The 25689-nt window shown below is 37.8% G+C and overlaps 1 protein-coding gene across 8 annotated transcripts in view; it reads left to right on the top strand.

Annotated features, from left to right (window-relative positions):
• ICE2 (interactor of little elongation complex ELL subunit 2) overlaps positions 1 to 11413 on the top strand; it is a 66735-nt gene extending 55322 nt beyond the window's left edge. For 6 of the 8 annotated variants that reach the window (XM_025472622.3, XM_025472620.3, XM_025472621.3 and 3 more), the window contains 4 exons: positions 136 to 220; positions 1489 to 1539; positions 4554 to 4812; positions 9226 to 11413. In XM_025472622.3, the coding sequence (XP_025328407.1) occupies positions 136 to 220; positions 1489 to 1539; positions 4554 to 4812; positions 9226 to 9348 (518 nt within the window). In that variant the 3' untranslated portion in view covers positions 9349 to 11413. The remainder of the gene's footprint in view (positions 1 to 135; positions 221 to 1488; positions 1540 to 4553; positions 4813 to 9225) is intronic. The other 2 variants (XM_049104063.1, XM_025472624.3) reach the window with 1 other exon arrangement.
• Positions 11414 to 25689: the final 14276 nt, after the last annotated feature.

Here is a 25689-nt window from a genome sequence, read left to right as displayed (position 1 = left end):
AATTCTCCTCTTTTTAGAATGTAAAGTTCCTTTACAGTTGTTACAATTTTGTAAAAACTTCTCTAAGGACCCTGGATAACTTTTGCTTTTTAAATACTGCAACTGTTCTTTTTGAAGTTTGATATTTTATTTTAGGGCACATCGATGCATTTACTTCAAAACTTTTTCTGTTAGAAGAAATTACCTCAGAAGAATTAAAAGAAAAACTTTCAGCACTCAAGTAAGAAAGTTTACTTTGTGGTGGGATTTTTAAAACTTATTAATATAATGACTAATTTTTGTTTATTTCTAAATATTGGGTAAGTTTAAATCATTTATTTTCAAGACTTTTAATCTTTTTCTGCATTTAGGCTTCCCCTGGCCCAGTTTGTGATCCATCTATATTAATCATATCCCTTTTCAAATTAAATCAAATGCCAGTGGCACCAGCCTTTCTACTTCAGACAAAGAAGGCTAGAAAAAGAGTAATAGCCCACCATCTGAGAGGTGCATGGGAGCACCACTTTCAAAGATGGAAAAGAACAGGAGAGTCATAGACTCTTAGCTCTAAAGGTTATATACATTTATTTAGACATCCTAACTTCTTAAAGTTTCCCCTGTGCCACATATTACTGTACATCATATAAATGAGTTTATTGTGCTCAGGACTCCAAATATGTAAATGCAAAGGAAAATAACTTAGGAACATAATCTAATTTATATCTCACAGCTTTCTAGGAAGGACTGGTGGTAGTATTATCCCCATTTTGTCTGTGGGGAAACTGGAACTTAGAGTGACTTATTCCAGAGCACACAGGTGAACTAGAGTGACAGCCTTGGAAGTTAATGTTTGATTGACCATTAGGATGGGAAATTGTCCTGACTTAGACTGGTCGCAGAGTTTCTCCTTTGGAGCTTGACACATTTTTTTGAAGGGTCTCAGATTCAATCTTGGATTCTCTGCTTATTCTTAAAAATGTCCACTTCTATTATAAGGACTGCCTCCTTTGAGGAATAACTTTTTCTTTACACTAATAAGAAGGCTTTTCCATACATTACTCACTGCCCGCCCCACCATTCCCAATGAAACCCATTTTTAAATAAATACTAGGGGAAATAAATTTAAGTCTAGAATAGATACTAAAGAAATACCTATCCTGCTGCCACTCGGTGGCTTCTCTGGCATCACACATTTAAAAGACTTCTCAGTTTCTTTGGAAGCTAATTCACCACCATCTCTAAAAGGCAAACTCTTTTGCAGATTAGTTCTGAATATAAAATAGTGAGCTCTTCGCAACTGCTCTGATTCACACAGGCCAACTACTTTATGATTTTGAAGAGAAATCAGAAAATGGCAAAAATTAAAGATTATAATTTAATCAAATAATGTTATTCTATGTTTTCTATTTTTTTCTTTGTTAGTGAAGGTAGTTCTCTTTCTGAGGAGCAGTAATTGTTAAGAATACTTTTTTGTTTTTTAATTTTACATTAATTTCTTCTGTTTAATAGGATTTCAAGTTTATTTAACATCCTCCAGCACATTCTAAAGAAATTGAGTAGGTAAGTAGTTTTTGGACATTTTGCATTGATATGTGTGATTTTCTTGGGTGAAAATTCAGAGAAAGTTTGAATATATGCTATTAGGGATCATAGAATGTAACCCAGAAATGCAAAATTTATTCTATTTTGTCAAGGTTGCAATTGTGAAAATAAAAATTAAAAATAGAATATGATAGTATCTGACTTGCTTGCAGTTAAACATTTCTCTGTAAGACTCTGTTGTATTGGTTCCCATTTGCTACTGTAACACATTACCACAAATTTACTGGCTTAAAACAGCACAAACTTATTTTATAGTTTTGGGGGTCAGAAACCCAAAATCACTTTTACTGGACTAAATTTGTATCAGCAGGGCTGATTCTTTTTGGAGGCCCTAAGGGAGCAATCATTTCCTTGTCTTGACTTTCACCTTTTAGTGGCTGCCTGTATTCCTTGACTGTGGCCTCTTTCTCCATCTTCTAAACACATCACTTAAATTTCCGCTTCCTTTGTCTCATTGCACCTTAATCACATTTGGGAAGCCATTAAAGGTAATATACAAAAGTTCTGGAGCTTAGGATATGGATATTATGGAGCCTACATAGCTATGTTGTTTACATTTTCAGGATAAGGAAGCAACATAGAACTAGTGTTCAAAAAATCATTAAGCCTGTGAGAAATCTCCGAATATGAATTTTCCACCTGGTTATTTATCAGACTGTTTTATTATGTGAACTTTTGTTCTCCTTCTGTTATGCCCTTACCAAAAGATAAACTGAAAAACAATTCAAGAATCTGAAATAAAAGTGAAAAATCTCAAAGTTCTCAATCTCTACTTATTATGCTTATTAGTTTCCTGATTTATAAAATGATGGTGTTGAGTTCAGTGATGCCCTAGATATTTTTCAGTTCTGTGGCAGAAATTTTGTCTATTGTGTTCTTCATATGAAGCACAATACTTATACATGAAATTTGTCAAATGCTCTTTGAGATCTTATCAATATCTTAGTTTGTATATTTGTTTTCTACTGTAACTAAGGCAGATTACCACAAAATTGGTGTTTTAAAACAACACAAATTTATTATCTTTCAATTCTGTAAGTGTACCAGGTCTTCTGGGTCAAAATCCATGTGTCAGCAGGACTGAATTTTTCTGTAGGCTCTGGGTGATGGTCTCTTTTCTTTACTTTTGTGAATTCTAGAGGCCATCTGCATTCCTTGGTTTGTGGCCCTTTCCTTTTTCAGAGTTTCAAAGACAGGTTGAGTCCTCACATCACATTGTTCTGACTCCTTTCATGGTTGTAATCTCCCCTATGAGTCCCTCCTGCTTCGCTAGTCTACATTGAAGGACTCTTGATTACAGTGGACCCACTAAGATAATTCAGGAAAATCTTAAGCATTTTAAAATCAACAGGTTAGGAATTCCAATTCCATCTTATTCCCTCTTTGCCATGTAATTTAACATATTTATAGCTTCTAGGGTTTAAGATGTAGGCATCTTTGGAAGGTCATTATTCTGCCTACCGTAATCATTATCCATCCATACACATTACACCGTGTAGCATTTCTAAAATACTCTTCCCTGAAGTTTCTCATTCTCCATGAATTCTCTGTAAACCAAAACTTTCTTCATTTTTAGTGAAGGTAGTTAAGATATATGATTTTGATCAATAAAACCTCAATCTTTGAAATGTTATTTATTCCTACTACCAAATCAGTTATTATTCATTGCCTTATATAAAAATAAGAAAGTGATTGTTTCTGAAGAAAAATTCTCCAGGGGGTAAGAATACTTCTGAACTTCCTTTTTAAGCAGAAAAGCCATTACTTTTCTGCTTAAAAAAATTAATGGAAACATAACTTATCAGGTTTGTAGGCAGATGCATATAAACTAAAGTATGATTAATTCTTATTTTAAATGATATGGGAAAGAACTGATGTTCTCTTTAGCACCTTTGAGCTATGTAAAATAGGAATGTAAAATCCTAAGAAAGCTCTTTATGTTGATACACTGAATTCCTTAAGCTTTCTAAGGAGAAAAGGAAAATGTAGATTTGATATATTTGACAGAAGTGATTATTTTAACAGTAGAGGATCATGATTAAGGGTATGGCCTATGGATTGAACTACTTGGGTTTATATCAGAATTTGGGCAGATTGCTTAGTATTTTTAATTTCTATTTTTCTGTGATATTGAGTGAATTATTAATATTATGCCTTGAAGATTTGTTGTGGAGGATTTAATAATAAAATGGATATAAACAGTATAACAGTAGTTATTTAGCTCATGATAAACATTCAGAAAAAAAAATTTAGTACCTATCAGCTGCTATTGTTGCTATTCTCAGCACCTCATACTGTATTATGATTATTCCTTTTTTACTTCCACTTTATTTTTAAACTAAGTTCTTTTTTTACTTCTACTTTATTTTTATATCTCTTAAGCTTTGTGTTACTGGGTACAAAGCAAGAGCTGTGTTTGTTGAATGAATTAAAATGGTCTCAGTCGGGACACCTGGGTGGCTCAGCGGTTAAACACCTGCCTTCAGCCCACAAGGCGTGGTCCTGGAGTCCCAGGATCGAGTCCCACATCAGGCTCCCTGCATGGAGCCTGCTTCTCCCTCTGCCTGTGTCTCTGCCTCTCTCTCTCTCAGTATCTCATGAATAAATAAATAAAATATTTTTTAAATGGTCTCTGTATAGGAATATTGTGTATGTACACTCATGAAATACTCTGCAGTATATGTTGTGCGTGGATTAGAGAATTAGGCAGACTGTTTCACATTAAATTATTGAATATTTTGAAAAAAGAAACTACGTATCCTGAACTTTGGAGTAACAATTAAAATTAGTTTCCTAAAAATCATGAAAATATTACTAAAAATAAGATTTCTTAAATCTTACTTGGTCATAAAATATTTTTAGAGGCAGTATTCCATTCCCATAATTGTTGTCAATTCTTAAATCATGATTAAGAAAATGCTGTTGAAATTGACACCATGAACCAGTGAGTTGAATTTCCTTGTATGATTTAGCTTGCAGGAGGGTTCCTACTTGTTGTCTCATGCAGCAGAAGATTCTTCTCTCCTGATCTACAAGACCTCTGATGGAAAAGTTACTAGGACAGCCTACAATTTGCACAAAACACATTGCGGCCTTCCCGGTGTGCCTTCCAGTCTGTCAGTTCCCTGGGTTCCTTTAGATCCCAGTCTGTTACTACCATATCATATCCATCACGGAAGAATACCTTGTACTTTTCCACCTAAATCACTAGGTCCCACACCACAGCAAAAGGTATGATTTTTTTTTTTTGCAGTTAAATGTTCCATGAGGTTATTTATTCATGTATTTCATTGACAATACAATATTTCAATTTCATGTCCACATTAATCACAAGATCATCTAGAAACTGTATCCATAAGAAGGGTAGATAAAGTTGTATGCTTTACTGAATCCAGTCATTGTCAGTGGAAGTTTCTGTTTCTGTAATGTTTGTAAGTCAACTAAAGAAAATTCTATGGCTTACCCAGTGGGAATAAGCTAACTCCCTGTGTTCTTGTGAAAAACAAAGTTATATTTTTTTGTGATTCTTATTTATATATGCTGATTCATTTTATTAAATATTTGAGGCAATTTGCAGAAGAATACTTACAATAAAATTATGATACAATTAAAAATTGATAAGTAGGATATAGAAAAATTAAAAAGTGTTAGTAATTAGTGAATGTAATATCTTATTAAATGTACAATAAACTGTTAAGGACTAAATTATTTGCTAAGTATCGTGTAACTCAGTACTTATTGAGTTATAATTAACTTTACTCTGTTTATAGAATCCTTCCCAGAAATACCAGTTGAATGATTTTTCTGAGACTTTTATAAAGCCATGGCTAGAGATACTCTTCACCATGTCACTCATTCTTTATATCATGTAAAATATTCCAATCTGGGTTTAGCTGTAGGAAAAGTTTTGTTCTATAAAAATGAATCTGAATGTTCAGGAAATAAAAACCAAGTGTATTTTCCTTCCATGCTGCCAAAAACCTTGGAGTCAAAATTATTGTTTGACTTCTATAATCTTCTCAATATGTGTTCTCAGAACATCTATCAATTGTGTATCCTGTGGATATCTTCTGTTCTCTTTTGTTTCTATGTTATATTAATCTGTAAATGTTTTCAAGGCCTTTTAGAAATAGCTGGAATGCAAAAACTGAGGACTTTTATTTTATTTATTTTATTTTTTTTAATTTTTGTTTATTTACTATAGTCACACAGAGAGAGAGAGAGAGAGAGAGAGGGAGAGGGGCAGAGGGAGAAGCAGGCTCCATGCACCGGGAGCCCGACGTGGGATTAGATCCCGGGTCTCCAGGATCGCGCCCTGAGCCAAAGGCAGGCGCTAAACCACTGCACCACCCAGGGATCCCCCAAAACTGAGGACTTTTAAATAATTTACAGTGAATGAGGTTTATGTTTTTCAGTGTTTTACCCTAATATTACTGTTTGGGAGGATCTTTTTAGGAAGGAGAACTCCTTGTACATTCTTAGCTAACTTCGGCCATGGATATGTATAAATATGGTTAATTAGTTGCGACAAATGAAAGAATGGATGAAGTTGTTGATATTTTAAACCATCTTATCTACAGTTCTGGTTGGCTATTTTCAGTTTAAATTTCATTTGAGTAATGATTTTTATAACTTATTAAGGTAAAATTTTCTTCACTAACTTAAATATAATAATTGAAAACTTTTCTTGAAAGATTTATATTTTTTCAAGTATAATGGTCTCCTTTTAATTTAGAAATTATGGTTATAGTCTATCACCTGTGACATATAATTATATATGGGGATGACTTACTCCTTTTTGGCGTAATACTTTGGCGTATGATACAATACCATATGTTCAAGATTTGGGCACATCAATCCAAAATTAAACAATTCAGTTATATGTATACCACAAAGCAGTTGCTGATTTATATTTTTTAAGGTACTTCATGTATTCAGTGCCAGGGACAAATCCTTAGTGAAATGATCTAAGATCCAGCTGTTAGGTACAATAGGTAGGTAGATAATTAATGCTTGGTTTGGTATGTTTTCAATCCCTTGAAAATTTTTGGTGATTTCCTACACATCTCCCTACAGTCTAGCCCTATGTTGTTGAGCATTATTCAGCCTTCCTCCCTTACTTTCTCCTAGCCAGGCCATGGGAATGGGACTTTCTAAACCAGTCAAGGTAGGATCCCTGGGTGGCGCAGCGGTTTGGCGCCTGCTTTTGGCCCAGGGCGCGATCCTGGAGACCCGGGATCGAATCCCATGTCGGGCTCCCGGTGCATGGAGCCTGCTTCTCCCTCTGCCTATGTCTCTGCCTCTCTCTCTCTCTGTATGACTATCATAAATAAATAAAAATAAATTAAAAAAAAAAAATAAACCAGTCAAGGTAAGTGCAGTTAGGGTTTTTAGCTTTAGCAGCAATGGGAAAAGACTAAAGCTTCAGGAAACCTGAGGAAGTAAGACCCTATATGAAATAAAAATCATATACACATTTCATGGTGTAAAAACTTACATAACAAATTTTTTTCTTTTTTTTTTTAAAGATTTTATTTGTTTGAGAGGGTGAACGAGAGAGGGCATGAGTGGGGCACATGGGAAGCAGAGGGAGAGAGAGAAGCAGTCTCTCAACTGAGTAGGGAGCCCAACACAGGCTCCATCCTGGGACTCCAGGATCATGGCCTGAGCCAAAGGCAAATGCTTGACCTACTGAGCCACCCAGGCTCCCTGATACCAAATATTTCTGTCTTTGATACAGTCCTTTAGTTCCTGTCCACTTGAACTCACTTCTCATGTTTGTGTAGTGCCTTAGGTACTAACCCTGAGAGATACCCCCCAGTAGAGTTTGTGTCTGCCTCCTACTTCATGGAGAAGAGATTAATAGGAGAATCCCATTTGCTTCCTATGCTACTCCTGACGACTTCTACTTCCAGTCCTTTTGCAAAGGCTCTGTGACCATCCCTTTTCTCCTTCTACAACTTCTGTAATAAACATTCATTTTACACACACACACACACACACACACACACACACACAACACACACACACAATCTTACAATGGAAGTTTCAAAATACTTTGCTCCACAATGTGTAGATGCAGTCAGGGTGGTCAGTATAGTCTTACAGTAAATACTAGCTGAGTGGGCAGTAGTGTAGATAATCTAAAAATCAGAGCTCTATTCTAATCAGTGTGTTAGAAAAGTTCATAGGATTCAGACAAATACACTAGCAGACTCCAATCCCAAATGGAGCTTTTCCTTTCTGGTTATCTGACAATAAACCAAAAAATGCCCATGAAGAGATAACATATTAGGTTAGGGAAGCTGGAGTCTGATTCATTCTTAGTGAGCCAGTAACCCCTTGGAGTAATGCTAATATATCAGATATATTAGGAATATGAGGGGATCCCTGGGTGGCGCAGCGGTTTGGCGCCTGCCTTTGGCCCAGGGTGTGATCCTGGAGACCCGGGATCGAATCCCACGTCGGGCTCCCGGTGCATGGAGCCTGCTTCTCCCTCTGCCTGTGTCTCTGCCTCTCTCTCTCTCTCTCTGTGTGACTATCATAAATAAATAAAAATTAAAAAAAAAAAAAAAAGGAATATGACTGTGCTGCAGTAACCATATCACCCGTCACCATCAGATCTGTAATTCACTGAATAAGATGTGAAGAAACAAAGGGTGCAAGATGGCCAGGGAAAATAGAGGCAGAGATGGACAGGCTCTGGGCAAATGATTTTAGGTTTCCAGCTTTGGCCCTTTTCTCCAAGGGCTGACTTTCTCCATCGCCCCTTTTAAAAACTGTGCTCTCTCAGTGGCCACGTAGATGACAGGATTTCCAGATCTCACCTTCAGCAGGACTACAGTTAGCAAGGGATTGTGTCCTAAGAATACGCCTTCTCATATCTGTAGTCTGTATGGTGGGCTAGAAGGTGAGAATGGGCAGCTCCTTGTGTGCTGAGGAGGAGTCGATATTAAGGTAGAACCAGCAGCACCCCCAACAAACTATTCCTCTCATTCTCTTTCTTCCCTTTTTTTTTCCTCTGGAGTCTCCTCCCAGGTGTTTCTTCCCACTTCTTTTTCTTTCTTGCAGGAATCTTCTCTTTTAGTCCCTCATCTTTTCCTTTTTACTGGGGTTCTTTTCTCTTTTGCCTCCCTGTTTTTCACATTTATTTTTCCCCCTTTTTCTATATAGACTACTGTTTTTCTTACTCATTGTCCCTTTCTCCATTTTGTATTTCTTTCTCCCTCTTTACCACCTCAGACCTTTTTCTTGTATTTTCTTCCTCTCCCTTTGTATTATTCATTCCTTCCTTTTTCCTGACCTACGTCGTTATTGCAGACACATTGCTCAAAAAAGTCCTGTTGCTCCACCATTTTCTAATTTAACATTTCAGCCTCTTCCAGATTTAACACAGAGAATGGTTTTCCCCTTCACTTCTCTCCATTCTCCTCTGACCTATTCCTTCTCTGATTGCTGTTTGAAAGTTTAGCACCTTAAACTGTGTCAGATTAAAGCTTGTTTAGAAGCATCCAGGGGGCTGGAGATTAAAAACGTATAAAGGACCATTTGCAAAGTAATTAGTACATGTATAAATAATACAGAGTTGACTGTATATAAATACTTTGTAAACATGTTAAAACTATTCTTTACTTCATCTCTTAGGTTGGTGGAACAAGAATGCCTACACGCAGCCGCAGGAATCCAGTTTCTATGGAAACCAACAGTCTGCCTCCTCAGCAAGTTGAAAATGAAGGAGAAGCTCCAAATAAAAGAAAAATAACTTAAGGACTCTACCATGGAAAATGAAGAAAAACTAGTTGTAACAATGTTCAATTTAGAAAAGTTTGAGGGGGAAATATGCCTAGAAGATCAGTGGATAAGATGAACATTTTTCTTTTAGTGTCCTTGAGAGTTCTTGGAGTGCCTTGAAAAAATATATTGGCTACGTGAAGGAGTGTTTCAGCTAAAATGGAATGTTACACCCTTAACACTTGATGTTTGAGGAGAATCTAGATATGTTTTAACATTATCATGGCAGGGAAACAGAGAAGAGAAGTATTTTTATAGTAGACCTTTTCCAAAAACTGTAAATAGGAAAATAATCTACTTTTTTCAAGAGCAATATTTATCATTGTGTGTTATGTTAATAATATGAATTATCACATTGGCTCAGAAAGTTGAATCTTGCCACTGTCAGAATTCTGAGCCAATATAAACCTTGCTTCTGACCCATTGTGACAGTTTTATATACTATTTCAAAATGATGATTGTTGCAAGTTAATAAAGTTAACATCTTTAAATACTTGATGAAATTCCGTTGCACAAGCCAAATATTAAAATTAAAAATAAACAAGTCCATGTCTCTGAAAAGTCACAAGTTAATGATTTCTTGTTGGTCAATTATCAGTTGAGAAAAAAACCAACCTTCCATGTGTGTTATAGGTTTGGCGATGGATCCCTCTCTCGGCACAAGTTTCAGCCTAGTGTTGAAATATGCTGCTGAAAGCAGAGATGATTGTGTTTCCCAGAAAAATTTCATTATTACAACTGACAAGGTTAATGTATGGTAAAACGTAAGCTATTTTTTCTCATCTATACTGATTAAATGTCCTAGGACCACAAAGATGAATTTGACAAAGCTCGTGAGCACCTGGTGTTACTATAGCCAGTTTGGACTTAAGAAGGAATGGACTTATTCAATTTTTGTATCTTTGTCCATTAATGTGCATTAAAGTTTCAGAAATATGTGCATCATTTGTAAAATACAAGTTTTGTAATCCAAAGTAATATATCTACTTTGTTTTTGGAATTTTTTTATGTGTTTTATATTAATATAAGAAACTGGTCTGAGAAATCTTCTCAACTATTATTATAAGTAACCGTTGAATATTTTTATCTTCAACTACCAAGTTTTATTTTTGATTTTTATAGTCTGTTATAAAATATTTTACATTAATTAGTAAATATTAAGATTTTTTAATATATTTTAACATATAATTTCCTCCTGCCACTCCCTTTTTAAAACCATGAGTTTTTTTTAAATGGACACGATTTTTTCTTTTTGAACTTTGTCTCATATTCTCATATCCCAGAAATATTTTAGTTGTGACTCATTTGGCAGTGAACCAAGGGAGAGGCAGGGAATCCCCTTGGAATTTGCTCTTTTAAAAAAGCTACAGAGGGATTTCTTCAGACTCCTGAATACCAGAAAGATTTGACTTTTGACTTTTAACATTACTTTTTACTTAATAAAATGTGTGGCCTTGCAAGTAACTATTTTGAAATTATCTTAGCCATACATTTGAATAACCCTGATAATATATATAAATCTAGTGTTAGTTTTTCACTTGTACTTAACCAAGCCTCTTTTATAACATGTAGTTGATTATGTTTGTGTTTTTTTCCTTAATTTTTAGTAGGCATACCTCATTTTATTGCACTTTGTTGCACTTTGCACATACTACAGTTTTTACTAATTGAAGATTTGTGGCAACAAAGCGAGTCAGTGTTGGCAAGGATGTGATGAACCTGGTCCACTTATACCTATGGTGAAGATACAATTTATACATACCTCTTGGGAAAAATTAGTCCAGTAAATGTTTGCTTTGGATGCCACACAATCTAAAGTAGGTCCCGGTTGTTACTCTCATAATATTCTTTTTTGCCTATATTGCAGTAGTTTATCTGACTTACTATCTTTCTTCTTGAATAGACTATAAACTATGCAAGGTCAGGAACATATTTGTTTTGTTCACAATTATGTAACAAACACCTAACTTGGTACTGCTGTCTTGTAGTTGCTTAGTAAATATAAGTTGGATGTATGAATAAATGAATATCTGGTTATCAAGGATAGATTTTATTTTTTCCAGGAGCTTACATTCTAGTGGAGGACACGATACTAATCTATGGGTAAGTGCTCTGGCAAAGTAATACAAGAAAGTCATATAACCTGAACCTGATAATTAGGGAAAGTTGTCTGAGATGAAGCTTGAGGTGAGTCTTTTCAAAGTAAGAGTTTTAAAGAATGAAAGATCTTCTACATAGAAAGAAGCAAATGCATAGGTGAAAGATGGCCAGATTGTAGGCTCTGAACTTGGGATTTGAGAGAAAAAGTGATAGGACAGGGACAGACATGCCATACTATTACATTTGAATGTTGTCCTGTGCAATGTGGGAAACAGTAGTGACTTTGGCTGGGGCTGCATTCATCTCAAGGTTTGCCTGGGGCTAGAGAATCTACTTCCAAAAAGGTGGAGCCAGTCTTTCATTGGCTGCTGCCAGGAAGCCTTATCCTCACTGCTTATACCTCTTCATGGGTCTGCTTGAGTCCTCATGACGACAGCAGCTGGCTTACCCCAAAGTGAGCTATCCAGGAGAAAAAGCAAAGAGGAAAGAAACCACAATGTCTTTTTTGTCTTGAAAGTCAAATGCTGTTACTTCTCCCATATTTTTCTCATTAGATACAAGTCAGTAAGTGTACACTCAAGCTCTACCTCTTGAAAGGAGGAATATGAAAAGAATTTTAACATTTTTTTAACTACTACAAATGCCATGAACATTAAGTGGCCAGTATGGAAATCAGGTTTATACACATTTAGGACTAAGTAGAAATAAGGTAGAAACTAATTCTTCTGCCAATTGATCAGCAAAACTTACAGTTTTACTATTTGGATCTTCCTTTGTTACTGCAAAAGAATTAACATGTTCCTTTGCATTACTACTTGGGTTCTGGCTTTGGACACAATAAACATTTTAGACCTATTACAAGGAGGCATGGGTTTAGGGTAAAGAGGGGAGAAAACACTTTAGTGTGGCATTATGAACATGCTAAGTAAGTTTCTGACATGCATATTAAGATGTTCATTATGTGTTATAGGTATGTGGTACCTTTTAATCAAACCGTAAGAGTATTTGGTACCAAGATTTATTGAGTTTCTCATTGAGATGTAGGAATAAAGAAGATGTATTTCGTTGGTTAGTGGGTTGAATTCCTCCTTCCTTTTTCTTAAGAATATGTATTTCTTGGAAGGGATAAGGGGGAAATCTTTTCTATAGTCCCTGTCCTAGGTTTGGCTTGCCCAAAAATGAACAACACAGGAGAGTATGTGCATGGCAATCTTAAGAGTCACGGTATAGCAAGGCAATGCTCACTGATTCCGTGGGTTCCACCTCTCTTCCAAGAACTATGTTAATGCAACATCTGCTCCACCCAGGCTCTACCAACACATAGATTAGCCATCCTAGGCCCTACCTGCATGTTTTTTCTCATAAAGCTATATCTGCTTGGATTTATTATCTATCCCCTATCAAAAGTTTCATTAAAGTGGCTAGTATGGAAATCACATTCATAAAAATTAAGGACTAAGGAGAAGGTGAGGTAGAAACAATGAAATACTTCATTGCCAATTGATCTGCAAAACTTGGAAATGAATTAATGTTTTCTGAGCATTTACTGGGTATAATATGTCAATTTCTTGGGATTTAAAGATAAATAAGACTGGTTTCTGTCTTAAGGGTATTCTGTGATCTAGTTGGAGAAATATGTACAATTAGGTATTACATATACATACACACTATGTATACATAATACAGGTATATATAATACAGAGCAGAATTTAAGGGGCACAATAGTGCATAGAAGCAAGAAAAGGGGGTGCTTGGAAAAAAGAGAAACACATGGTAAAAATGACCTTTAAGCTTGGTTTGAAAGACAAGTAAAATAATATGAGCGAAAAGGCAGAGCATTAATTACAGCATGAGGGAAAAATCCTATGAAAATTGCTGATTTTCAAAAATAACAAATATGCCCATGTTGCAAGCATGGGGGTAAAAGAAAATAAATGAGAGATGAAGTTGAAGAGGTAAGTTGAAACTTGATAGTGGAGGGGCAGCCTGGGTGGCGCAGCGGTTTAGCGCCGCCTGCAGCCCAGGGCGTGATCCTGGAGATCTGGGATCGAGTCCCACGTCGGGCTCCCGGCATGGAGCCTGCTTCTCCCTCTGCCTGTGTCTCTGCCTCTCTCTCTCCTGCTCTGTATCTCTCATGATTAAATAAAATAAAATCTTTAAAAAAAAAAAAAAAGAAACTTGATAGTGGAAAGTATTGATTATTATTCCCAGATTGATTTTATTCTGAAAGCAGTGAGGAGACATTGAAGGCTTTTCTAGCAAAGTGACATCAATTTTTAGGAAACTTACAATATAAATGATTATTTAGAGAGAGGAACAGGAGGTGGTAACTACAAATAGCAGAGGGATGGAAAAGGTGTAGATTGGAAAGCCAGTTAGTTAGCAGCTATCAGATTTGATCCTGTCCCCCAAGTGAATGTTTACCTCATGTAACATAGAGTCACAAGTAGTTAACAGACCTAGGTGTCGAGAATACAAAGATGAACTAAAGGTCATGGCACATGAAGTAGCTTCTGTGTGTGGAGTTATGAAGTAGAGGTTCCAAAGACAACTGAAATTTTTAGCCTGAGTGCTGCCACTGACTTAAATGAAAATATCAGAGGCAGAATATAGATGGCATAAAAAGACAACTAGTTGTATTTGCAACCAAATGTCAGCAGTACAATTCAGGTGATGTCCTATGGAATCTGTTAACAAAATGAGAGAAAGTGGGTTCTACCTTTGGGCTGATAAACCAGGAAATTGGAGCTGTCATGTCTGGGACCACACTGTCCTTTTTTTTCTTTCTTTGTTTTTAAAAGTTTTATTATTCATGAAGACACACAGAGGCAGAGACACAGGCAGAGGGAGAAACAGGCTCCCTGTAGGGAGCCCGATCTGGGACTCGATCTCAGGACCAAAGATCACGCTCTAAACCACAGGCAGATGCTCAACGACTGAGCCACCCAAGTGTCCCCACACTGGCCTTTTCTTTCCTCAACCTCCTTTTAGTCGGACCAAGGGACTGAGAGTTTGGTTATATACCATATTAACTGAGCAAATAGATAAATTGAGAATAATGGGAAAGAGGAAAGCAAGAATAAACCCTGTGGTATTGGATAGGAATTGGAAGTATCAGAGTGAATTTGTTGTACTATATATAAGTGGGGGGGGGAGAAGCATACAACCGTGTGTATGTGTACGTATACATACATAATTCCTAATTCTGTTGATAGGGTCTAGAAGCAGTAGCGCTCTCATAACAAGGAACACACCTAGCACTCAGATCCTGGCTTCTAAATTTCATTCTTCACTAAAAGAAATCAGTGTTCCCTGGAGAAAATGTTCCAAGTCTGGGGCTTAGAAAATACAAGATGAACCTGGAACATCGTCTTGCGCCAGAAAGTAAGAAAGTGTCAAAGAGTGATGGATGTACGTTAAAAGAACATAGGAAGTAGCTTAAAGGAGTTCTTAGGTCTGGGAAATTTGAACATGAAATAATGATAGTAACATATTATAATGCTTTAAGTAAAATAGTAATCCACAAGCGCATGCTGGCATAAGTGGATAAATGAATGGGGAAGAAGGAAATACTCTGTTCTACAGTAGATTGCCAACGAATAAATCCAGAGGGAGTGATGGAATTAGAAGAATCAACTTGCAGTTATTATAGCTAGCTAAGAATCCTCAAAGGATGCTAAATATGATGGGTGAAAATTTGATGGCAAATAGGATATTCACATCATCTTAAAGAATCTCCCTAGATAGATAGATAGTTATTATTAGGTATAACGTACTTATTTGTTTACTTAATCCAGAAGAAATCTGGCAGAAACTATCTTAACTAAGTGGTTAAAATTAGTATCACCAGTAATGAGACAAATCAATGTGTGTTTCTTGCTATGCAGCAAGAAGAGCATGTGACTTAGGTGGCATATTACTACTGTCTGACTCACCCAGTGTTACTCTACTTCATTTTAGAACAAAGGACATACAAATTCAGATTAAACAATTTGAAAGATATCATATTTCAAAACCTCTTGAAACATTCTACCTGCAGCCAAAAGTTGTCTGGACAAACCTGTTCTTCTTCCTGCCGTAGGCAAAAAGAAAGAGGGAGGAGGAAGGGAGGGAGGAACGGACAGAAGAGGAGAGGGGAAGGGGGGAGAGGGAAAGGAGAGGAGAGAGAAAGAAAAGGAAAAAAACTGTTTTACACAACTTTTGAGGCCTCATCATCTGCAGGGAATGTTCTCTGATGCCAAGTAAACGTAAGTCATCCACAGTTTTTCAAGTTGATCTTTCAACAAACCTCTGCCCAACTTAGGCTCCGGAAATAAACTGTAAGGTTTTTTTGGTTTAACCTGTTAGAGAGACTCCAAATAAAGAGGATACTGTGCCCAGAGATAGTCTTACTGACTGCATTATTCTCTATGGGATATTCTTTAAATTTGCTCCTGAAGTTTTCAACTCAAAGTGAGGAATGAGTCCAGAATAAAGGAACAAGTGATTGCAGTCTGTTTAAAGCTCACACTTCAAAAAACAAAAACAAAAAACACACACACAAAAAAAATAAAAATAAAAACACAAAAAACAACAAAACAAAAATAAAGCTGACATTTCTAGATGACTAAGACATAGAATGTATTTTACGCAGTTTGTATTTAGTCATGGGTCCTAACAATACAAAAACAGCAGTTTCACTAATGTGAAAAATAAATAATGGGATACATTTTGTAAGTATAATGTCTGCCCTCTGTCCCACGAAAAGTGATGCAGATTATAGTTTCCCAAGTGCCACAACAGGCAGCTGGAAGTAGTCTGTCCAATTCCAAAATGCGACCTCACAGATTTGCACAATGAGTTCTTTTGAATTCAGGAAGAGGGTGAGGGAAACCGAAATCACAGTGAATGAGGCTTGAAGGTCTCCGGGTATGTGTGCATGTTGGGAGGCTAATAAAGTGGTGGGTCAGTCCTTAATTCAGTTTGGCTTTTTTTAATGCTACACTCTAGTGCCTGAAAACTTTTACTCTTAAGGAGCAAGGGCTGTGTAACTTACTAAGTGCCTAAGGCCAAAATGTCATTTTGCATATAAGGGAGTGCTGAGTTTGCTGTCAGCAAGCCTTCTGCTTCCCAGGAGCCTGTGCTCCAGTTAATTCACATCCAGCAGTTGGGGAAGTCTTTAGCATGTTAAGAATGTCAGCTACAGCTTGAAGAGAAGTATGAGAAGTTGAGTCTCAGAAGTAGGCAGCCCCGAGTTGGAGTTTGTTGGAAGAAGCATGGGGACTGGGAAGGGGAACACGGAGTTAGAGTGTCAACTCCTCCCCTTGCTAAGTCCGTATCTCTCCCCTCTTTGAACTTTGGTCTTTTCATCTGTGAAATTCGGATATTTATACCTTGCCAGCACAGTCCACAGGCTCTAGTGGCCTTCCAGTAAATAATGGATATAAAAGTTTTTTAAACTGTAAGTCACTGTGTAAGTGTGAAGTATTATTGTCAGATCAAATCAATGAGCAATGTCATCTGAGCTAAAACTTGGAAGGGGGGCAGCCCCGGTGGCTCAGCGGTTTAGCACCTGCCTTCCGCCCAGGGCGTGATCCTGGAGACCCAGGATCAAGTCTCACATCAGACTCCCTGCATGGAGCCTGCTCCTCCCTCTGCCTGTGTCTCTGCCTCTCTCTATCATGAATAAATAAAATCTTTAAAAAATAAAATAAAACTCGGAAGGAATTTGCCGGACTGGAAGGGAAATTTCAAGCTTAGGGACAAAGTATAGTCAATGTTCAGTGGTGCGAACATGCATAACATGTTGGAAGGGCAGGTCGTTGGTGTGGCTAAGTAAGACATGACCAGGTTGCCTGTAAGGTACACAAACGATCTAAAGACAGTGTCTGGAGAGAACTTGTCACTAAAAAGCTGTGATTAACTTAGAGACTGTGGCATTGTCTTGAGGTGGGGAATGAGGAGAAGCTTCTTAATGGGGAGTGGCAGTAGAGGGCAACACAGTTAAACTTCCATAATGGAAACTATGGCAAAATATAATATGTAGGATAGATTGGGGGAAGGTGTAGAATGGAAACTAGGGAAGGAATCAGGAGAGGCTATTTTTCAATCTAAACCAGAGGTTTAGGGCACCTGGGCGGCTCAGTGGTTGAGTATCTGCCTCTGGCTCAGGCCGTGATGCTGGGGTCCTGGGATCAAGTCCCGCATCAGACTCCCCCACCACCCCCCACCCCCGGGGCCTGCTTCTCCCTCTGCCTATGTCTCTGCCTCTCTCTCTTATGAATAAATAAATAAAATCTTTAAAAATAAATAAGCCAAAGGTTCTAGTGATCCATCTTACTTGGCCATCTGTCACCTCTGTTTTTGCAGTACCAAATAATGCCTGCCACATTTGTGAGAATGTGGTCAAGCCCATGAGATAGAAGGTATTGATCTTAAATCTGCTGGAGTTGGACAAGTCAGAAATGGAGTGATAAGTATTGCAGACCCTCAAAGAAGCTGGGTCATGTGCCTCTCCTTCCCCCACAGCTCAAAGTTAAATGGAGTAAGGGTGCCTTTGCAAAAATTACTCTTTGGGGAATTAAACTCTAATTATATCATTTGGAAGTACACTCTAAATCTGGAAAAAAAGGTTGGTATCCTCCCAAGCAAGTTACTTAAAAAAGGATGGTTAACTCTTTAAATGTCACTTTTACCTAGTTGGTCTCTTTCCTAACCTTTTAAAACTTGGACTCTGGGTATAAGAAGGAAAAATAAAATGAGCCAAGTAGCTGAGCCCAGAAACTCAAACTGAAACCTAAGTTGCCCTCCCTTCAGAAACTTGAAGGGTCAGACTAATTTATGCCAAGAGCTCCTCCCCAGAATGTTTTAATGTTTGTGTGATGATTACGTTAATGTTTAAAAGTTTGAATACTACAGCCTTGAATGATAAAACTGGCTTACCCAGTTAAAACAAAATATTTAGACCAGCATTGCCAGCCCATGTGGGTCTCAGGCCATACCGCCTGCCCCTCCTTCCCTCTCAATTTGACATCTGAAAAGGGCATGATGGCTTCGTGTATTTTTTTTTTTTCCACAAGACAGGGCAGGTAATTTTATTATGTACATAACTTACTAGCAGACTAATTTATTAAAAGACTAACAGAAGTAACAGAAGTAATGTTAGGGATGCCTGGGTGGCTCAGTGGTTGAGCATCTACCTTGAGCTCAAGTCATAATCCTCGAGTGCCGGGATCAAGCCCTGCATTGGGCTCCCCACAGGGAGCCTGCCTCTCTCTCTGTCTCTCATGAGTGAAAAAATAAAATCTTAAAAAAAAAAAAAAAAAAAAAAGGTAATGATCCTGAGAATGGATTTCTGTTTATGAAAGAAGAATAACGACCCCTCTAGGAGAGTGGTCAACCTTTCTGAGGAGTGGCTGTCAAGGGTCTCTAGAGAGACTGCATCCACTCACTCTGTGCCTTTTCTTTTTTCCTCTTCAGCTATCCGGGGACATGTCTAAGTTTGCCCCACCTATCCAGAATACTCAACAATGCCACTGGCTCTGGAAGAAGAGGGACTGATGGTGTTAACTGAATCCATTTTGATAGAGACTTACATGATGCTGACGTCATTCATTGGAAACTGTAACCAACTTATTTTCCTGTTTTCTTGCACATGGAGTATTAGTTTTTGAAAGTTTTTGATATATAAGTATCTCATCCATAAGTTTGTCATTATTGAAGATTACATTTCAGTCCACTGTATTTTTGGATATTTTTGCCAAAAAAGTACCTTTTAAATTGTATTACATGATTGTGAATATTTAGTATCTCAGGAGCTCTGAAGACTTTATTTAACTGATAGATATCCACTTTAGACATCATATCAGAATGATCAGACTTCCTTAAAACCAGAAAATCAATATTGCTGATTCCATCAAACAATATAATCAAATGAGGGCCTAATCATGGCTTCATGTATTTAAACCTCGGCTGAAATTCCTACTATCCTCTGCCCACTTAGTCGTGAGCCTTGGCTCAGAATGACCCTTAGCTGTTGTTTAGAACTCCTCTCAGTTGACCAAGATTTACCTTACGCTCTGAGGGAAATAAGTAGAGGAGTTCCAAAAATATTTTCAAAATTTCACACGAGTGGGATTAACCAAATAAATATATATATATATTTTTTTTTCTTCTCCAGTGACTATTCCTCTTTACCTGTTTTTTTTTTTTAATTTATTTATTCATGAGAGACACACAGATAGAAAGGCAGAGACACAGGCAGAGGGAGAAGCAGGCTCCATGCAGGGAGCCAACATGGGACTTGATCCCGGGTCTCCAGGATCAGGCCGTGGGCTGAAGGCGGCGCTAAACCGCTGAACCACCGGGGCTGCCCTCTTTACCTGTTTTTATACCAGAATCGTTTAAAAAAACACAGACACAGTCACGCCTCTACATTGACACTGTCCACAGATACAGGATACATTGGTATATGTTACATTTCCTCCCCACAATGACTTCAAATAACTATGAGTAACTGAATGCATTAGCCAAGCAGAATTTCTTACTTCCTTTCTCTGGTGGTTAACTGCCCTTGACAGAATTAGTCATTCTTTTACTGGGCTCTCTTGCACTTTGATTTCTGATACATTGTGGAATTATAATTACTTATTTAACTCTCTTAGACCTTGAGGTCAGTGTTTCCATGTTTTTGCCTTTTAGGCATCTGCTATACAGTCCTACCCGGGTACCTGGCATATGGTGAATATTCAGTGTTTGTTAAATTGAGTGTATTTGTCTTGAGAGTTCCTTGATTTTTATAATTATACTGCCAGCTTTTTCAGAGACATAGGTGATAAAAACCAACTAGGCATTTATCTGTACTACATTAGGCAATTTTACCAATTTCATAGAAAAAGATGTATAAAACATTTGATGAACAAAAATGTTCATGTAATTGATATTTAAAGAGGAAAGACAAGGACACTGGATGTAGAGACACCTCCTGGGAACAATTTCTGAGTTAGGAGTGAGGCATATTTTTTTCATTCTCTTATAATCTTAACAGTTTTTCTCAGATTCCTTCCTTTTGAGCTACAACATAACCTGAATATTAGAATTGTTTTCTTTACCCCACCCTAGTTGCTATAGCTGGTGAATCATAGAAACCAGAGAAGGGAAAGACCAGTGAAGTCATCTGGTTCATCTCCAAATTAGGGAGTGGAGCCTTGGGATTTGGGGAAGACTAACCTCTCATTTAAAAAGAGAAAAGGAAAAATAGCAACTAGAGCTGATTAGTGCAGCTGACCCATCTGTTTGTCTTTTGCTTCTAACAGCATCCTGAACTCTACCCTATTAGGACGCAATCAGGAATTCTTTTCAAGGTCCCCAGGAACACCAGATGCCAAAGATGAAGGAGTTGAACTAGGATTGTACTGCCCGAGTAATATAGTTGGATTATGAATGTCCCAAAGATGGTTTTAATGGAGTCTGAAAAAAAACTCTGTTTTAGCAAGACGTTACAAATTTACGAGCTAGCAAAGAACTTACAGATGATCTGGGCTAACACGTGCAGTTCCGAGATGCAGAAACTGGGATGGAGTTGGTAAGAGATTACAGATATGCCCAGGTCAGGAGTAGAGGCCTCTGGATCCTTTTCTTTCTGTGTCATGATCACCCAGTGTCCTCCCTCACAGTGCTGTCTTCTATTGTCTTCCTCTCTTCCTCCTCCTCTCTTGTGTTGTTTGAAGAAATGGCACAGATGATTTACCATCAGTGCCTGCTCTTCATGTCAGCCAAGCCTGACGTTCAGGTACCACATGTCCTTGGACCACAGAGGTAGGCAGATGCCACTTCAGCTCCACCTGCAGCCTGTCTACCACACTCCTTGATTCTCTTCTGCTTGCTTCTGTGTGGTTCCAGCTGCCACACCTTGGCTTCATCTCCTGTCCAGAGTCTGCTCTTGTCCTTTGGAGTTCTGGTGTCCTTTGCCCTTCCCTTGGTATCTAGCTTAGATCTCCCCCACTTCTGATGTCCTCCCATAGCATCCTGCACCACTGCTGCCTCTTGGGGTACAAAACTGGCCCCATACTGCTTGCTCTTTGCTAATGTCCTCTTACAGAATGGAGAATATTTGTACCCTATCAATAGTGACAGCATCTGCATACATGTGTCCCCAGTGTAAATCCTCTTACCTAGTTACCTGAGTATATCACAGGTTCACTTATCAGAAACATAAATTCCTTTGCAGCATTTGAAAAATCAACAGTTTTCTATTATTTTTATGTTGATAATATTCTACACAGACTCATTTATTTTTTCCTCATTTTATTGTTATTTAAATTTTGTTAGTTAACATATAGTGCAATATTGGTTTCTGGAGTAGAATTCAATGATCCATCACTTACATACAACACACAATGCTCATCTCGAGAAGTGCCCTTTTAATACCCATTCGCCCATCTAGCCCATCCTCCACCCACTATCCTTCATCAACTCTAAGTTTGTTCTCTGTCATTAAGAGCCACTTATGGCTTCTTTCCCTCTCTCCTTTTTTACTTTCCCCTTACCCATATGTTCATTTGTTTTCTTTCTTAAATTCCACATATGAGTGAGACCATATGGCATTTGTCTTTCTCTGACTTACTTATTTCACTTAGCATAATACACTCTAGCTCCATTCTCGTTGTTGCAAATGGCAAGATTTCATTCTTTTAGATGACCAAATATTCCATTATATATATATGTATATGTATATATATATAATGTATCATATATATATCACATTTTCTTTTTTAAAAGATTTTATTTATTTATTTGACAGAGAAAGAACATAAGCAGTGAGAACAGCAGGGAGAGGGAGAGGAAGAAGTAAGCTCCCTGTTCAGCAGGGCTTAATCCCAGGATGCTGGGATTATGACCTGAGCCAAAGGCAGACACTTAATTGACTGAGCCACCCAGGCACCCTACTACATCTTCTTTTTTTTTTTTTTTTTAAATTTTTATTTATGATAGTCATACAGAGAGAGAGAGAGAGGCAGAGACACAACAGGCAGAGGGAGAAGCAGGCTCCATGCACCGGGAGCCTGATGTGGGATTCGATCCCGGGTCTCCAGGATCGCGCCCTGGGCCAAAGGCAGGCGCCAAACCGCTGCGCCACCCAGGGATCCCTACATCTTCTTTATCCATTCAGTCAGTGGACGTTTGGGCTCTTTCCATAGTTTTGGCTATTGTTGATAATGTTGCTAAAAACAACAGGGTGCATATACCCCTTTGAATTTGTATTTTTGTATCCTTTGGGTTAATACCTAGTAGTGCAATTGCTAGATCACAGGGTAGTTCTATTTTAACTTTTTGAGAAACCTTCAAACTGTTCTCCAGGGTGGCTGCACCAATTTATATTCCCACCAACAGTGCAAGAGGGTTCCCCCTTTCTCTCTATTCTTGCCAACACCTGTTGTTTCTTGTGTTGTTAATTTTAACCATGCTGACAGGTGTGAGGGGATAGCTCATTGTGGTTTTGATTTGTGTTTCCCTGATCATGAGTGACGTTGAGCATCTTTTCCTGTGTCTGTTAGCTATCTGGATGTTTTCTTTGGAAAAGTGTATATTCATGTCTTCTGCCCATTTCTTACCTGGACTATTTGGTTTTTCGGTGTTGATATTGGTAAAATCTTTGTGGATTTTGGATATTAACCCTTTATCATATATATCATTTGCAAATATCTTCTCCCATTCTGTAGGCTGCCTTTTAGTTTTGTTGACTATTTCCTTTTCTGCACAGAAGCTTTTTAACTTGATGAAGTCCCAAGTTCATTTTTGCCTTTGTTTCCCTTGTCTCCATTGACATGTTTAATAAGAAATTGCTATGGCTGAGGTCAAAGAGGTTGCTGCCTGTGTTCTCCTCTAGGATTTTGATGGTTTCTTGTCTCACATTTAGGTGTTTCATCCATTTTGAATTTATTTTTGTGTATTATATAAGAAAGGGATCAAGTTTCATTCTTCTTCATGTGGCTAATTTTCACAATACCATTTGTTGAAGAGACTATCTTTTTTCCATTGGATATTCTTTCCTGCTTTGTTGAAGATGAGTTGACCATATAGTTGTGGGTCCATTCCTGGGTTCTCTATTCTGTTCCATTGATTCATGTGTCTGTTTTGTGTGCATGTACCATACTATCTTGATGCCTACAGCTTTGTAATATACCTTGAAATCCAGAATCATGAGGCTTCCAGTTTCGTTTTTCTTTTTCAGAATTGCTTTGGCTATTTGGGGTCTTTGTGGTTCCATACAAATTTTAGCATTTTTTGTTCTAGCTCTGAAAAATGCTGGTGGTATTTTGATATGGATTGAATTAAATGTGTAGATTGCTTAAAAAAATGTGTAGATTGCTTTGGGTAGTATAGACATTTTACTTTATTTATTTTTTATTTTTTATTTTTTTAGACATTTTACTTTAAAGTGATATTTCTTGGGACGCCTGGGTGGCTCAGCAGTTTAGCGCCTGCCTTTGGCCCAGGCCGTGATCCTGGAGTCCTTGGAGTCCTGAGATCGAGTCCCACATTGGGCTCCCTGCATGGAGCCTGCTTCTCCCCCTGCCTGTGTCTCTGCCTCTCTCTCTCTCTCTCTCTCTCTCTGTGTGTGTCTCTCATGAATAAATAAAATCTATTTAAAAAAATAAATACAGAGATATTTCTCAATCATAGCTATACATTTTAGTCCCTAGATTACTAGGGACTAAAAGCATGCTGGGATCCCATGATCCAAAGAGTATGAACTAAAGCAACAACATTATATGGATATATGCAGTTACACAAGGAGTAGTATTCCCAATTTGGACAAAAATAGAAAGTAGAGAAAGAAGAAGGTCAATCATATTTGATAAAAATGATCTACTGAGGGGGAGCCCGAGTGGCTCAGTGGTTTAGTGCCGCCTTCAGCCCAGGGTGTGATCCTGGAGACCCAGAATCAAATCTCATGTCAGGCTCCCTGCATGGAGCCTGCTTCTCCCTCTGCTCTGTCTGTGCCTCTCTCTCTCTCTCTCTCTCTCTCTGTCTCTCATGAATAAATAAATAAAATCTTTTAAAAAAATAATCTACTTATCTACTTGTAGAGAGATAACATTTTGTTAAAGTACTTCCATTTAGAAAATCTTTTATGCCTGTTTTATTTTTTTAAGAATTTATTTATTTGAGAAAGAGTGAGAGAGAGAGGAGGAGAAAGAAGCAGACTCCCTACTGAGCCCAACCTGGAGCTCGATCTCAGGACCCTGGGATCACGACCTGAGCAGAAGGCAGGCACTTAACCAACTGAGCCATCAGTTTCCCCTACTAAACCTGTTTTAATGCGTAGATAAAACCTGTATATGTCTAGTAATATCCATGTGTTTATACACAATTAATGTTAATTAATTGGTTAATTAAATCTACATTTGCTTATTAAGGATTTTTAGACCTAAAAGAGAACTTGAAGGTTTTCTAGTCAAAGTCCCTCATTTTCTTGCATTTTGGGGATGGCTTGTCTCTGTGCCACGCAGCTTCAGCTGAGATGGCTCAACTGGAGACTGGATGGTCCACTCTCAAGAGAGCTTGCATAGCTGGCAAGTTGGTACTGTCAGCTGTTCATCTTCACATGAAACTCTATAGGTTACTTCTTGGGCTTCCTCATGGCATGATGGCTTGACTCCAAGGCTTGATTCTACCTAAAAAAGGTAGAAATGCATTCATGATGTAGCCTCAGAAGTCACACAGAGTGATTCCCACAGTAGTATATTGGCCAAATATTTCACAAGGAGTCATGGGATGTGGGGATACACTCTTCCTCTTGATGGAGAAGTAGCAAGGTTCTAACAGAGCATATGGGATCGGAAATATTATTGTGATTATTTATAGAGAATATAATACGTTTTAGTTCAGGCTGCTACAACAGACTACCATAGATTGCATGGCTTATAAAACAACAGAAATTTATTTATTTTTAATTTTTTTAAAAAGATTTTATTTATTTATCTATTCATGAGACACACACACACACACACACACAGAGGCAGAGACACAGGCAGAGGGAGAAGCAGGCTTCATGCAGGGACCCTGATGTGACACTTGATCCCAGGATCATGTCCTGGGTCAAAGGCAGGCGCTAAACCGCTGAGCCACCCAGGGATCCCCTTAAACAACAGAATTTTTTTTCTTCTCACAGTTCTGGAGACTAGAAAGTCCAGGATCAAGGTCTGGCTGAGAACCCACTTCCTAGTTCATACA

Source organism: Canis lupus, chromosome 30 (assembly GCF_003254725.2).
Source record: "Canis lupus dingo isolate Sandy chromosome 30, ASM325472v2, whole genome shotgun sequence".
Classification (NCBI taxonomy): domain Eukaryota; kingdom Metazoa; phylum Chordata; class Mammalia; order Carnivora; family Canidae; genus Canis; species Canis lupus.
This window is presented reverse-complemented; position numbering and strand designations above follow the sequence as displayed.